Source organism: Toxotes jaculatrix, chromosome 10 (genome assembly GCF_017976425.1).
Source record: "Toxotes jaculatrix isolate fToxJac2 chromosome 10, fToxJac2.pri, whole genome shotgun sequence".
Lineage (NCBI taxonomy): Eukaryota > Metazoa > Chordata > Actinopteri > Toxotidae > Toxotes > Toxotes jaculatrix.
In genome coordinates this window covers 12,822,295-12,837,634 of record NC_054403.1, presented here as the reverse complement: position 1 = coordinate 12,837,634, position 15,340 = coordinate 12,822,295, and the positions used below count along the sequence as shown (strand labels likewise).

The 15,340-nt window shown below is 40.8% G+C and overlaps 3 protein-coding genes across 3 annotated transcripts; all 3 read left to right on the top strand.

The window, feature by feature from the left end:
- Positions 1–1,260: 1,260 nt before the first annotated feature.
- On the top strand, positions 1,261–4,493 carry gdf9 (growth differentiation factor 9). Its single transcript, XM_041048376.1, has 2 exons — positions 1,261–1,661; positions 2,791–4,493. Exons 1-2 carry the CDS (start codon positions 1,286–1,288, stop codon positions 3,729–3,731), a joined length of 1,317 nt encoding a protein of 438 aa, XP_040904310.1. The 5' UTR covers positions 1,261–1,285; the 3' UTR covers positions 3,732–4,493.
- Positions 4,494–5,379: 886 nt separating this feature from the next.
- LOC121188499 (cytochrome b-c1 complex subunit 8) lies at positions 5,380–7,348 on the top strand. The gene is made up of 3 exons (XM_041048293.1): positions 5,380–5,441; positions 6,211–6,382; positions 7,162–7,348. Exons 2-3 carry the CDS (start codon positions 6,229–6,231, stop codon positions 7,254–7,256), a joined length of 249 nt encoding a protein of 82 aa, XP_040904227.1. The 5' UTR covers positions 5,380–5,441; positions 6,211–6,228; the 3' UTR covers positions 7,257–7,348.
- Positions 7,349–8,030: 682 nt separating this feature from the next.
- On the top strand, positions 8,031–15,228 carry hspa4b (heat shock protein 4b). The gene is made up of 19 exons (XM_041048426.1): positions 8,031–8,325; positions 8,947–9,004; positions 9,272–9,412; positions 10,382–10,504; positions 10,619–10,718; positions 10,877–11,010; positions 11,121–11,365; positions 11,466–11,542; positions 11,673–11,824; positions 11,968–12,074; positions 12,166–12,299; positions 12,436–12,620; positions 12,748–12,843; positions 13,032–13,187; positions 13,312–13,437; positions 13,558–13,665; positions 13,780–13,899; positions 14,067–14,228; positions 14,674–15,228. The coding sequence occupies exons 1-19, from the start codon at positions 8,219–8,221 to the stop codon at positions 14,878–14,880; spliced, it is 2,538 nt and encodes an 845-aa protein (XP_040904360.1). The 5' UTR covers positions 8,031–8,218; the 3' UTR covers positions 14,881–15,228.
- The last annotated feature ends 112 nt before the right edge of the window (positions 15,229–15,340 follow it).

Sequence of the window (15,340 nt, the reverse complement as noted above, 5' to 3'; positions counted from 1 at the left end):
CAGACTGCCAAAGCTAAGAAAGAACATCCAGCATACAGTAAAAATGTCAGGTCATGCTCAAGTATTTGATATATTCAGTGCATTCAGTACATTTAGTGCTGCAAATAGTTCTACAAATGCTCGGTAAGACCAGGGGTAAAAAAAAAAACGTCACCACACCACTTCCAAGTAAACATAAAGCCATACTGTTGTTAAGTGAATAAAACTCCTTGATATCACCATAATCACATCATAACACAGAACACTGCATAGCAAAAAAAAGGGAAACCCTGCAAGACAAATTGACACCTATAAGCAGGGACAGGAGCTAAAGGGAGCTGGCTATGTTAAGCCACATAAATATAATATAGTATTGACCTGTACATAAAATGTGTAGCTGTTTGTTTTTGTGTGCACTTTCTGTCCAGTAGTGGCCAGCAGCTTTACAAGAGCTACACTTTATTGTGTAATTTTTCCCAGAGTGAACATGACATACTACTGAGTATTCCTCCTAACATTTACATGTTTGCTACCTGTTTCAAATGATGTGGTGGGGAATCATCACTCCAGAACAAATGAAGTACCATTAGTGAAACTCTTTACGTACACGTATTTTTTTTTCCCCAAAACTGCAGGTTTACACTGAGAAACTGAATTATATATTAATGAAAATAAAACACACATAGCTGAAATTACTGGACGTTAGCAGCTTTGGCTAAAATTACAGCAACAAAATGATGCTAGCCGGCTAGACCCTGCTCAATTTTCAAATTGTCTAACTTCTAGCAGGGTTGAGTCACCCAAAAGGGAACTCATCGTCTCACTACATTATCCATACTTCGTTTCACTGCGGTTTATGCAAATTGTTTAACGTTTGCTGTATGTTCACTAACTTCAAGTATTAGGTGAAGTATTCGATAGCTAGCTAACTATCTACTAGCATTCAATTACTCACCAGTGTAGCTTTCCCCATTACACCTTCAAACTGTGAACTGATACTTCTCAAAGTTCCTTCACAAAGTGGTGATGTGTTTTTGGTAAAAAAAAAAAATACAATTGTCCACTTAAAATATAATAATTCAGCTTAACAATGACCATTAAAAAAACTCGCCTGTGCTGTTTGTAATGATTGAAAATGAACACTGAAAGTGAACAAAGGAACATTACCTGGCATTAGTTACATGAGTGATGGAGTTGATTGCCAACACCTGTGCGTGTTGATCAGCGGCGGCACGTGCGCGGTCTTGTTGACCTCGAGCTCTCAGCGGAGAGTCTCTCTAAGTTTTCACTGGTTTCGTTGTTTATAATGGAAAAACAAATGCTGATGTCAGCTGTCCTTCGTTATTTTCGCGCTGTCGTCTTGCTGCTGCTGGTCACCTATGGCTGCCCGCTGGTTAGATCTTCTCTGGCTGCCTCCAATGCGCTGCACAACCTGGGCGACTTCACTTACCCGTACGGCAGCATCTTCTCCCCGCTGCTCAAAGCCCTGTCAGAGCACGGAGGGCCGAGGTGGAACCCCGGCCTGAAGAAAAAGGTGAAACCCGAGCAGAGGTACATGAAATATCTGACCGAGGTTTACAAGAAGTCGTCCAGGGTGCAGAGGAGTTTGGACGGGAGTAAAATCTACAACACAGTCCGACTGATCAAGCCACAAGATGAATGTCTTGCACAAAGTAATAAAGGTGAGGAAGTGAAACATAGAGACCATAACACTGACAGTACACACGATGCAATACACATAACAGTGACAGTACTGGGGCTTGATGACAAAATAAATTATTCAAATTGGTATTCCTCCAAAAGTGTACCATAAAATAACACACATGCACTAAAATAAGCTCTTAAAAAGCTGAAGCAATATCCTGTTTGTGGTGCCATGTAAATAAAGTTAAGTACAGGTAAAAAAGACAAAGTAGTAGTCCGCCAAGTGTGGATTACCAACTGCTCCTGGGGCCCCTGACCTGGAGGGCCCTCAGATTCACTGTGCATTGAATGGCTATGGGAATATGTGTATTTCTTAGGGAAATTGCAAAGCATATCAGTTGTGGAGGGTCCTGCATTTTTAGTTAACCATTTGGCTCTGATTTGTACAAGACCTTAATTGTTTTTATTAGCTACTGTGCTCATATAGTATGAAACCAATTTGTGTTTAGTCAAATTTCACAAACTTGACTGACTCACAGCAAACCATGGAGCTAGGTCATGTTATGGCGGCATAGGATGTCTGGCTGGGCTTTGAGCATGTAATGAATTTACAATCTGTAGCCTTCTATTTGCATTTTATTTTATCTTGAGGGACATAGCGTGCATACACAGTGCACAGAGGGTCGGTAGAGGTAACATGTTTTGTGCTAGGACTTTGACGCCTTGTTTGGTGTGGAAATTGGAAACAATAATTCTAAAATAAAATGAGCAAATAACTGTTTGCGTAAAACATTGTTCCACTGGTGCAGATCAAATATGAGTGATTTTATCTGAATAACCAAATAACTCTTTGTCCTATTGGTGACTTATCTCAACAGTACCATTTGTCATGATAGTCTCCTAGATATTATGTTTTATGTGGTTTTTGAATATTGGTTTTTGTACAAATAATAGTTGTCAATCAGAATGGGTATTTTCTCTTAAAGCTCATGTGATCATGTATCAAAAGGCACCAACGACATCATGCACTTAAACAGCCATATTTACAAGATGGGCATGCTTGTTCTGGTTAATTAAAATTTAGAGTCTGACGTGACTCTTCTTTCATGAGACTGATCGACTGTACAATGGTGACACTGCCTTGTGTTTTCTCATATTCTCCTTCAGAAATCTTTATGCAGGATCTTTCCTACAGTCTTGATCAAGTGAGAAGAAAAGAACAGCTTCTAAAGTCGGCTCTGCTGTACAATTATGACCATGACCTTGCAGCACCCATGAACTCTGTGTGCTACCTGAGTGTCAAGGACGAGGAGCAGTCAAACCAGTGTCCGCTGTGTCCTGTAGTCCACCACGCTGTGAACTTCACAGCCGACGCTGATGGGAGGAGCAGGAGGAATTGGGTGGAGGTTGACGTCACCTCATTTGTCCAGCCTATATTAAAGATACAGAAGAAAAATATACACCTGTTCGTCAATGTCACCTGCCCAGAGGAACAAAGAGCCAGGGGCGCTGGGCATAAAGGCCCACCGGAGCTCACCCTGAGGCCCCCTCCTCTGCTTCTTTATCTCAATGACACCAGCAAAATCCCCCACCAGAGGTTACTGGTCAATACCAAACCAGGTGAAAGGCCAAGCAATGCAGCTAACTCATTTCACAAGGAGATGGTGCTCAAACCAGAAAAGAGGTTTGGGCGCAAGAGGAGATGGAAGAGGGAATCTCCAAAGAGCAAACGAGGTGATAAAAGCCTGGACATCCACCTGCCTGAGCTTCTGCCGAGCTCTGAATTCCCGACAAGCGATTGTGCCTTGTATGATTTTAGGGTGCGATTCAGCCAGCTCAAACTGGATCACTGGATTGTTTTTCCTCCAAAGTATAACCCCAGGTACTGCAGAGGCATCTGCCCGAGGACCATGGGCTTCATCTACGGTTCACCTGTCCACACCATGGTGCAGAACATCATCTACGAGAAGCTTGACTCCTCTGTGCCCAGACCCTCGTGTATTCCCTCCCACTACAGCCCACTGAGTGTCATGATCTTCGAAGAGGATGGATCCTATGTCTACAAGGAGTTTGAAGACATGGTTGCCACCAGGTGTACATGTCGCTAAGCCAGCTATCAACATATGTCTGTGTTTTTTCCCCTCTTTTTGCAGGCTGGATAGAACATCAACACAGTGCCCTTCAACAATCACCACCGGTGGACTCTACCTCCAAGTGTCTCCTCATTATCCAAGTATCAAATATTCTGGCCAGGCTCAGTGATTTCATGAATTTATAAAATCGTTGTGCATGATCTGGAGCAGGTGTGTTTACTTAAACAAAAAGTATTTTATCCTAATGAAAAATGTGGAAGCGTGACATTTATTTCCTTTTTGTTAAGGCGTGAGAAGAGAGGGTGCAAATGCATCCTGTTGTTCAACTTACCGTCTGGTACTGAGTCTGACACACTTGAAGAAGAAAAGGTGTGACGTATGATTTGTATGATTTTTTTAAGTTAATTTTTTTGTTAACTTATTTTGGGTGGGTGGTCTGTCATTATTCTTTAATTTAACACAATTGCCAAGTTTTAAGTAGCCCTGTTGTGGACAAAAGATGAAAAAGCAGTCACAAACCCTTCTCAAACCTTTTACATATCGTTTTATTCATGGGGATAACAGACAGCTGTCTGAACGGGCACCTGTCTTCATAATGTCCAGAATGAAAGTTGTCAAGGTTTCAGTGTATATTTATTACTTCTGGTCACTGAGTGACTGCATACATAATGAACTGACTGCATGTTTCTGACTTTGTACTGGTTGAATGTGACTAAATGCATGTCATGTCTATTTATGCAAATTGAATGAATTCACTGTGTGTCTGTGCTCAGCTCAGGGAATCCAAAGTCCAAAGAATGAAAATGTGTTGATGTATTCTCTGAAAGGTTGGAAAATAAAAGAAAATAGCAGGCATAAATGTTCTCTTTATCTGCATACAGCTGGCTGAAATGCTTATACAGCACAGGGGAAATGTGCAGTAAAGGAACAACAGAAAAACTTAGATATAGTCAAGTAACAGTACCTCAAAACTATATTTGAGCACAGTAATATTTGAGTAAATGCACTCTGATGGACCCCACCACTGGATTCCTGCCAGAAAGTGACAGAAGTCAACATTCCCAGGTTCAGATGCCTTTCTGAAATATGTCACTGTGTTTAGTCTTTCTGGGGATTTGAATATTAAATGAAAGCAAGTTTTCAGCCATGACTACACTGTGGAAAAGTACCTGGGTCTCCTGCATATAACTTGTCTGCTTCAGTGAGAACTCACACATCCGTGGGCTCTTTGTCGGCCTGGTGGTTTAGTTTTGGTGCAGATGCTGTCCCTCCTCTCACTCTGCTTCTTCTGTGTTTCTGGTCTGAGAAAGGCACAAACAGAAAACAAAGAACAGTAGCTCATGCTAAAAGTTGGAAAGCTTTTCCTCTGTCCCTTTTTTTTTTTTTTTTTTACAGCTCAAGGCTTTTTTGTGGCCTTTACTTCTCTATCTCTACTTCTTACTATCTCTACTGCCATCCTCTGATCGTGGTTCTTGTTCAGTTCTGTATGGTCACTGGCAGTCATTGCAGTCTAGACCAACTGACACCCACATTAAACAAGGCCTCCAACTTTATTAAAATGCCTGTGAATAAGCCTTTGTGGGCCCTGAGCTAGCAGGAGTCATTTCACTACACTCCAGTCCGTCAGGTGGCGGTAAAGCCCCCGGTGTTAGCAGAGAGCCGACGCTCGGATAAAAAGGAAGGACACCGGAACGGCATTAGGAAACAGTACCGAGAAGCAGTACGGTAAGCTTCAATGTCATGATTTTTAACGGCGTTTGCATTAGCTTGAATCACGAAGTTGTGTTGAATATACCAGCCTTAGTGTATTAGGAGTCACTCAATTTTCACCTCTTTCGATTAAACGACCGCATTAAACGCGACAATCAAATAAACGTCTCAAGGTCTGTTTGTACTCTAGCAGCTAGCAGCTAACAGCTAGCCTAGAGCTAACACGTCCTGTGCTCCTTAAAACCTCCCATGTTTTTGGATGACAGTTTGTCATGCGAAGCATGTTTTTCTCATTTATGTAGGGTAAACTATATTAAGTACAGAGAAGGTTAGTTTACAGTTTTAACCTGTTTCTTTAACTGATTACATTTAAAACACAAGACATAAAGTAACTTGTAATTAATAAATTCAGATACATTCAGATATGGTTATGTAAGCCAATCATGCAAAGTGAAATAGGGCCAGTGAACCCTAAAGATCATTGTTAAAATCACTGTCAAAGATGCTCTATATATCATTAGCATTTTTTAGTTATTATTTTTACAGCTGTTTGCTCAGACTTTCCATTAAGAACTGACAAACTGAACTAGTGAATTTCTTTTTGGCAAATTGTTTAGTAGCACCTACAGTTGTAATAGATTTGTATATATTGACACTAAATTCACAGAATGGTTTAAATTTTTTTTTTTTTTTTTTGATTTAGTCTTTTTGCACTTTAGTCCAAACATTGTTTTAGTTGCTGCCTGTTTATTTACCTTCTGTAAATTTCTTATTTTCTTTTCAGATCAGCTCTCTGTGGAACATGGGCCGCCACTTTGGAGACTTGGCCAAGGTCAGGCATGTAATCACATACAGCCTGTCCCCATTTGAACAGAGGGCTTTCCCCAACTACTTTTCCAAGGGAATCCCCAATGTGTGGAGACGGTTCACAGCTTCTTTCTTCAAAGTTGCCCCCCGTGAGTCTTTGCTTTTGAATATCGTATGTCAGTATTTTACATTTAGACCTGGTCCAGATAATACATTTGAGTATTAAATATGTATTGAAATCTTGTATGCTAAAGCATAACATCAACAAGGAACTTAACTGAAAGAAACTAAACAGCATTTCATTTTTTAAAAGAAGTTATAGAATAAGAATATAGAAAGTTTACTTGAGCTATTTTGGTTCATATAAATTATAGAAGTTATCTGCAGTACTTTTTCAGACTGCTTTGTATGCAGTACAAACATCTTTATTAAACTGTCACAAAATGTTAGCATGATTATTTTGACTTGACAGATTTAACTGGTAATTACAATTATCTCAGCCCTTTACTGCACAAGATTTAAATCAAGTGTTTTAGATCTCAGGTTTCAGGCTTTACCTTAGGTCTGGGTTCTTCATTACCAGTGCCTGGATGTTGAGTTGGGTTGGTTCCCAGTCATATGATATGCCTGTTACCTGCTTTGACCCCAGCTTCTCTTGTCAAGTCACAGTGGATGGCACAAAGACAAAGTTTTTTGGGCCTTATAATTTGTAGTTTTGCAAACATTGTATACTATGTATTCACTTAAAATTGTGACAAAAATTTACTTTAATTGTTTTGCTTTTTTTTTGGTTGTAGAGCAAATACATCTAACTTACTCACTTTAATGTGCATATACAGTATTTTTTCTTTTATTTTAATTAAATAGACTGTTAATAAACTATTATGATTCTGGTGCTGATTTGTTTTGTGCTCTAACTTTTTTGCAGCAATGATCCTCATGTACCTGACATACAGCTGGGGCAACAGTGTCCATCAACAGAGCAAAAGGAAGAATCCCGCTGACTATGAGAATGATGAATAGACTCCTGCCACCTTCCTGAAAGCTGTCCTCTGTTGTTAATCCTAATTCTGTATGTTTAATCAATAAAGATGAAAAAAAAAAAAATATGTGAAATCAGTCTTGCTTGATTTCATTCAGCCATCTCTTCTTGACTGGATTGATGTCCATTAATGTTCATTCAGTGTTAAATCAGTGCTACAGTTAGTAGTTACAATACAAATGTGGCACTAAAGTCAGATTTTTACAGTTGCTCTTGTCATTTATCATGCAAAATGATTGGTAGCTCACACATGATGATTTGCTGATTTGTTGTATATTTTTGTAAATGGGAGATTGTTGGGTTTTGGGCTGTGGGTTGAACAAAATCAGTTGTGGTGCAGCAAGTTAAGAGTGTGGCTTTGGACCGCAGTGTGTGTTTCACTTTCACGGTGTGGGTAAAATGCAGAGAATCAATTTCCCCAGCTTGAGGGATCAATAGAGGAATAAACTTGGCATCACATGGCATTAAAGACAGTTATAAGGCAAGTCATGATAAGCACTTGCATTTGTCCGCAGTAGTTGTAATGGTGCTGGTGGTAGTGGGTGGGGCTTTTATGTTGAAGTGTGGGAGCTACAGCGCCAGCAAGTGACCGATCATTGTAGCTGGATGTTGAATAGTAATACGGGCGAGAAACAGAAATAGAAGCTTTGTTTGCTCATTTACCAATCTACAGCTGCCGCTGCAGTGACTGTTTCTGGCCTGTGGGCGGCGCACGATCTTCGGGTGCAGCGTCTCTGCAGTCGGAATTCCTGAACGCTCTCACGCATCAGCCGGTGTACGTACCGCATGTTACCGCTGAGTTTCATGGAACAAGAGCAAGGGTGGATCGCCGTCCGTTGACTGAAACCCACTGTAGCTGCCGCTGTCGCTATTAGCACTGAGCTGTGTTTCTGTTTCTTCCTTGTAATTATATTGCCTTTTTTTACGCTGTTAGCTGGTGAAGATGTCAGTTGTCGGATTTGACGTCGGGTTCATGAACTGCTATGTAGCAGTAGCCAGAGCCGGAGGGATTGAAACAGTCGCTAATGAATACAGCGATCGATGCACACCGTAAGTACGACCGGGCTCATTGGTGTGTATGATTCGCCTTCTAACATCTGCGCTGATAACGGGCACGGAAATGGGCATCGGTCCACTACTGTTCATCTTAATGCTGAGTGAAACTAACGTGGCTAGCTCCCTGGCTAGTTAGCATGCTAACGTATTTCACAACAGGAAACAGCATGTGAGTGCTAAAGCTAACGGTAGCCGAAACGGCACCCATTGTGACTGGAAAGAAATCCCGGTACCACCTCAAACGATTCTTGTGGTGTCCTGCTATAATAATATCGTCGAGTTCATTGAAAGAGTCTAATAATTAACCTGCCCAGTCAGGTGATGATTTTTTTTTTTTTACTGCAGACATGAATAAGCGCATGATGAAAGGAGGCCGGATCCAGGCTGTCAAAACGGCTTGAGCAATGATTTCCAGATCCATACTCCTTAGATTACAGTGATAAATTAATATAGAATATATATAAACAAACATGAAAATTATTATCACGTGAAATCGTCGCCATTGCTGTCAGTTACCATGTTACTAATGGTTGCATCAACCATAAACGAAGCTGCATCAGTGAAAAAAAAAACTGTTGTAAAAGCAATAACTGTATTGTATTTTCTGTTTCTTAGAGCATGTGTTTCCTTTGGACCTCGGAATCGCTCGATCGGTGCAGCTGCAAAAAGCCAGGTATGTTTTCATGGGAAGTGTTGGGACTCTGGGAACATGATCACTAACCTGACAGAAGGGGGACAAGTGTTTCCATAATGCAGTGCATATGAGAATAAACAATACGAGACAGGGATACAGCACACATCAAATTCAGCACCAACACAGAGCACGCTTTCAAGTCATTAATACACAATTCATGCACACAGATGTGTGTGTGTGGCAGGGGTGTGTTTTTTTTTTTTTTTTTTAATAGAGAGTCATGTTTTCTCTTTTTCTGTTGAACAGGTCGTCACAAACTGCAAGAACACAGTCCAGGGGTTCAAGAGGTTTCATGGCAGGGCCTTTTCAGATCAATACGTGCAGCGCCTCAAAAACAGCCTGGTCTATGATATTGCACAAATGCCGACAGGAACAACTGGCATTAAGGTGAGAGAAGAATGAAAAAGATTCACTGATATGTTTGAATGTTTAATAATCTGTAGCTTGCACTCCTTACAGCGTCGACAAATTGGATAATACTACACAACTATCCTTGGTAGTCTGTAGCATTCTCACGCTTGAGAAATCTGCAATGATTCCCATATATTGTTATGATTTTGTCAGCCAGTCCAGGTATTTATCATCCTGCCAAATAAGTTTTTGTTCATAGAAAAGAAACATTGTTCAGGTGCTCTCAGGCATTGCAAAGAGAAACGCCTCAGGCATTTTAAAGGTTTAAAAATTTTGACTAGTTTGGACTTAACAGTGACTCAACAGGGTGGAGGTAATGAAAAGAGATTACCACTGGTACTCTATGAAAACAGTACACTGGAGATAAATGATCCTCTGACACAGCAGCACGTAGAAGGAAAGCACACTAGTCTAACCAAACAAATCAAGGCGCACAGTATGATATAATCCCATAAATCGGTGCAATTTTTGAATATTGTTAATTAAAAAGGTTTGAAATCTATTTATTAATTCAAACCTGAACATGTCCACCAAAGTTTTAATGCCAGCAATCACTAAAGGCTTGTAGATGAATAGCAATTTTATTGCACCTCTGATGCAGCACATCTGTTCACATTGAAATTATGAAATGTTTTTTTGTGTCATCACGAACTGAGATATTTTGAAATGTGGCCCTGATAATTCAGTGGAAGGATAAGGGACACTGTAAAGGCTGAATGAGAAGGTTTGATATGTGTAAACATCAGTCACAGGCAAAGTTAAATGAAGCAAATAAGTCAGACAGTGCATGTTTGGAAAAGCGATTTATTGTTAGATTTAATGGTCAACTTATTTCTTTTTTCTTTTTTGAGGTTGGGAGAGATAACTGTAATTTTTGAGCCGACAGTAGAAATCACTGAGAACGATGTAACAATCTTCTCTTAACCCATTTGACTGTTACTGAAGGTGACGTACATGGAGGAGGAGAAGGTGTTCAGCATTGAACAGGTCACCGCCATGCTGCTGACCAAGCTGAAGGAGACGGCAGAGAATGCACTGAAGAAGCCTGTGGCTGACTGCGTTGTCTCTGTAAGTATTAACATGCTACTGCACACTTTCCTCATAAAAGCCCCAACTTCGGCCTAACCACAGGTCTAACAAAAAAAAAAAATCTTATTTCAAATGCTATTCTTTTGCAACCAGGTCCCCTGTTACTACACCGATGCTGAGAGGAGATCAGTGGTTGATGCTGCTCAGATTGCTGGACTCAACTGCCTGAGGCTCATGAATGAGACGACTGCAGGTCTGTACTAGGGTTGTTTTTTTTGGGGGGGGTTGGGCTTGGGCAAAGATGTGCATATTAGTGAATTGTTGTACTGACTGTGGTTTCCTCTCTGTTCTGTTATTCCAGCTTTTCATATATGTTTATTTTATTAATATTTTAAATAATTTTCCTTACAGTTGCATTAGCATATGGGATCTATAAACAGGATCTCCCCACTCCTGAGGAGAAGCCCAGAAACGTGGTGTTTGTGGACCTGGGCCATTCTGGATACCAGACATCAGTGTGTGCCTTTAACAAGGGCAAACTCAAGGTGTGTGTGTGTGCGTGTAAATCAACGTACTGGACATTCTTTAACATTCTTATGAGAGGCTTTGTTTCATAGCTTCACCTCTCTCTTGGCCTCCTCTCTGTGCCTCTCAGGTCCTTGCTACAGCCTGTGACCCGGAGTTGGGAGGAAAGGACTTTGATGAGGAACTGGTGAAGTATTTCTGTGAGGAATTTGGCAAGAAGTACAAGCTTGATGTCAAGTCAAAGCCCAGGGCTCTGGTCAGGCTCTACCAAGAGTGTGAAAAACTGAAAAAGCTGATGAGTGCCAACTCCTCTGACCTGCCGCTTAACATTGAGTGCTTCATGAATGACATTGACGTCTCTGGAAAACTGAACAGGTAGGCCAACAAGAAATCATTTGTTTTTCTTTTTCTTCCTATGCATGATTTCTGTTTGCAGGATCTTAATTTGAAATATCCGCCCTTTCTCTTGCACAAGGGGTCAGTTTGAAGAGATGTGTGCTGATATTTTGGCCCGAGTAGAGCCTCCACTGCAGAGTCTGCTGGAACTTGCCAGTGAGTATTATTTTCCCCAGCTGTGATTTGCTTTGCTTTATTTACCTGACGTTCCTAATTCTGTTTAAAGAATGTACTACATGCAAGTTCCTCTGTCTATGTAATAATAAAGCTGTTTTTGTTCCATAAGAACTGAAAAAGGAAGACATCTATGCAGTTGAGATAGTGGGTGGAGCTTCCAGGATCCCTGCTGTTAAAGAGAGAATCAGCAAATTCTTCGGGAAGGAGATAAGCACTACACTGAATGCTGACGAAGCTGTGGCCAGAGGATGTGCTCTGCAGGTGTATATCATTTTGTTTTTAGAGCTGGTCTACTCCCCTCCTGTTGCTCACTATAGGAGGGGTGAAAATGCTGTTTTTGTTTCTAGACTTCCATCTTTTATTTTACTGCTGCACTCACTGAAATACTGGTTGTGTCTCCCCAGTGTGCCATCCTGTCACCCGCCTTCAAAGTTCGGGAATTCTCCATCACAGACATTGTTCCTTATCCCATCTCCTTGAAGTGGCACTCTGCAGCAGAGGAAGGTTTGAGGTAAACAACTTTCTTTGCTATTTTTTTTTTCCTGCTGTCTCTGATCTCTGTTTTAATGTAATAATTATTTTGTTATGTTCATTTGTTGCAGTGATTGTGAGGTATTTCCCAAGAACCATGCAGCACCTTTCTCCAAAGTGTTGACCTTCTACCGAAGAGAGCCTTTCTCTTTGGAGGCCTACTACAGTTGCCCTGATGAGCTGCCCTACCCTGACCCCACTATTGGTGAGCAACTAAGCCTTCCAATAAAACTAAAGTGATTTCTAACCAGAAATACCATGACATGTAAAAACATACCTGATATAACATCATGAAATAGGTACATATCTGTTATTGTTCGTGCCTTTTCTTCCCCCTACAGGTCAGTTTCTGATCCAGAAGGTTGTCCCACAAGCATCTGGGGAGAGCTCCAAGGTCAAAGTTAAGGTGCGGGTGAACATCCATGGTATCTTTAGTGTGTCCAGCGCCTCCCTGGTTGAAGTGCAGAAGTCTGATGAGACAGAGGAACCCATGGAAACAGAACAGGCCAGTGACAAAGATGGAGAGGTACCTAACTGCCTGTTTTTTTTTTTTTTTTTTCTTTCATCATAAAACTGATCAGATTAGTATGTGTGCTACTGTTTGCACTTCTTCTGTTTTATAAACATGTTTGGTATTTATCACTCCTCTGCAGAGCAAGATGCAGACCGATCAAGACGAGCAGCAGGGACAGGGACAAAGTCAGAAAGAAGCAGAAGAGAAGGCGCCTCGTGAGAATGAAGAGATGGAGGTAAGATGTTCAGTTTTTGTGTTAAACTAATACAGGTTTATAGGATTTTTTTTTTTTACAAGGAGATACAGCCACAATAAACTGTTGTTGATCTTTGAGAAGCTAATGATGTTAAATTTTTCATCCTGCAGCATGTAAATGTCTAGAGGGATATTCTGACTTCCAGTGCCTATTCTCTTACCTTTTAGACCACCACAGAGGAGAGCAAAGGCGAGAAGAAGGCTGACCAACCCCCACAAGCCAAAAAGCCCAAAGTCAAAACAAAAGTGCTGGAGCTTCCGATTGAAAACAGTCCACAGTGGCAGCTAGCAGACGACATGCTCAATCTTTTTGTAGAAAATGAGGTAACTAAGCTTTCAGCCGTCACATACAAAAATTACCAGATTCACCCGTCAAGCTGTCATCTGTAATTACTCTGTCTATTTTGAAGTGTTTGTCAGTTACAGTTACTGTTTGGGTTGTCCACAGGGTAAGATGATCATGCAGGACAAGCTGGAGAAGGAGAGGAATGACGCTAAGAATAATGTAGAAGAGTACGTGTACGACATGAGGGACAAACTACATGGGATGCTGGAGAAGTTTGTCAGTGAATCTGTGAGTAAAAAGTCACTTTGGACTTATTTTCAGGAAAGAAATGGGAAAGTTTGATCCTATAATTAATGTATGACAGATTTGGCTTTCCTTTTAAATATTGTGAAATTATTGTATTTGTAGGACCGAGATGCTTTGTCACTAAAGCTGGAGGACACTGAAAACTGGCTGTATGAAGATGGAGAGGATCAACCCAAACAAGTCTACATTGACAAACTGGCAGAGTTAAAGGTAATTATTAATCTAGCAATTATAATCTTTTAAACTTATTATTATTTTTTACTTCTATTGATTGGTAGACATTTTGATATTCTTTGACTGACGTGTGTATTGGTTACTCTACAGAAACTTGGCCAGCCCATTCAGGAGAGGTTTACAGAGGCTGAAGAGAGACCTAAAGCTTTTGAGGAGATGGGAAAACAAATCCAGCAGTACATGAAATTTGTTGAAGCGTACAAAATGAAGGTAAAGCTAAAGCAATAGGAATCCTTTAAAATGTCAATAGAATACTATTAATCTAGATGATTCCTGTTAATCTTTACAGCACATAAAAACAAATGGCATCATTACAAATAACAGTAATAATGCCTGTGGTCATTGGTAACACTAACCTATTTTCCATTGATTTCCAGGAGGAGCAGTATGACCATTTAGATGAGGCCGATGTCACCAAAGTGGATAAACTGACCAGTGATGCAATGATCTGGATGAACAGCACCATGAACCAGCAGAGCAAACAGAGCTTGACGGTGGATCCCCCTGTCAAAGTCAAAGACATTAAAGCAAAAACAAGGGTGAGGGTCTAAGCATTCGATTACCATAAGACTGGAGCACTGAGAAAAGTAACTGTGATGTGGGAAATTTAAAATGGAGAATCCCATGCATGTGAAATAAAGACAGCAAATAGTCAAAAATCATATGTTGCTTTTTGGGGTTACCAACATACAGTTGCTGTATGCTGTCATTTAAGTCATTTCAAATATGCTCATTAACATTAATCAAATGGCTAGCTTTACTCATGCAGCATTCATTCAGTTGTGACTGTGCCTTCATGCACATGTCAAAAAAAAAACCCAACACTTTTTCATCACGTGTTTACTATGTAATCACGTGACACTGAGGGCAGCTATCTAAAACAAGCATTATTGGGCCAGGGCCAACTGGTGGATCTCCCACACAACTGCATTTCTTTTATATAAAACCATTATTTCACACTGTGTTCTTTGTGTCATTTTCCAGGAGCTGTTCTCCGCTTGTAACCCCATTGTGACCAAGCCTAAACCCAAGGTGGAGCTTCCCAAGGAGGAGACACCTGCAGAGCAGAACGGGCCTGTCAACGGACAGGAGAAACCGCAGGAAGAAAGTGCAGACAAGGGAACGACCGAGAACACAGGCAACCCCACGTCAGAAACAACAGAAAACAAGCCTGAGATGGACCTTGATTAAAAAAAAGCCCAACTCCTCCCTAACCGCAGCTAAATGGGAGCTCATTGCTTCAGATTGAGATGCAGCCTGGGTGTATATCAGAGCAGGTGAAGTGTTTCAGGAACTGCACTCCACAGTAAAAAGCAGGCAGGGTGATTAACACACTGAGCCCAGCTCCTGGTGGTATCTCTGTCTGATGACATAGCATGCCCTCTCTCTCTTTCTGGATGACATAAATCAAAAGCCAGCCGCAATAAGCCTGTTTGACAATGAGCGCTGTACACATGATGGTATTTATTTCTGTTGTGTGCTCTGTAAGTGTTCTGGTCTGTGTCACAATTATGGTTTTAATAAAGTTATTGAAAATTACTGCCACCATCTTTATTACTTTGGTCAATTATACCTAGGGTTTTACACAGGTATTGCTTTAGTTAGCAGGGCAGTAGGTATTGAAGACACACGGTCCGAGGTCATGTCCTCA

What these genes read in the sequence shown, in the direction of transcription:
- gdf9 (XM_041048376.1), top strand. Translation starts at nt 1,286, where the DNA reads ATGGAAAAACAAATGCTGATGTCAGCTGTCCTTCGTTATTTTCGCGCT. An exon ending in TCTTGCACAAAGTAATAAAG is followed by an intron (nt 1,662 to 2,790) that starts GTGAGGAAGTGA and finishes ATTCTCCTTCAG; the next exon opens with AAATCTTTATGCAGGATCTT.
- LOC121188499 (XM_041048293.1), top strand. Translation starts at nt 6,229, where the DNA reads ATGGGCCGCCACTTTGGAGACTTGGCCAAGGTCAGGCATGTAATCACA. An exon ending in TTTCTTCAAAGTTGCCCCCC is followed by an intron (nt 6,383 to 7,161) that starts GTGAGTCTTTGC and finishes ACTTTTTTGCAG; the next exon opens with CAATGATCCTCATGTACCTG.
- hspa4b (XM_041048426.1), top strand. Translation starts at nt 8,219, where the DNA reads ATGTCAGTTGTCGGATTTGACGTCGGGTTCATGAACTGCTATGTAGCA. An exon ending in GTGCAGCTGCAAAAAGCCAG is followed by an intron (nt 9,005 to 9,271) that starts GTATGTTTTCAT and finishes TCTGTTGAACAG; the next exon opens with GTCGTCACAAACTGCAAGAA. An exon ending in GTGAGAATGAAGAGATGGAG is followed by an intron (nt 12,844 to 13,031) that starts GTAAGATGTTCA and finishes CTTACCTTTTAG; the next exon opens with ACCACCACAGAGGAGAGCAA.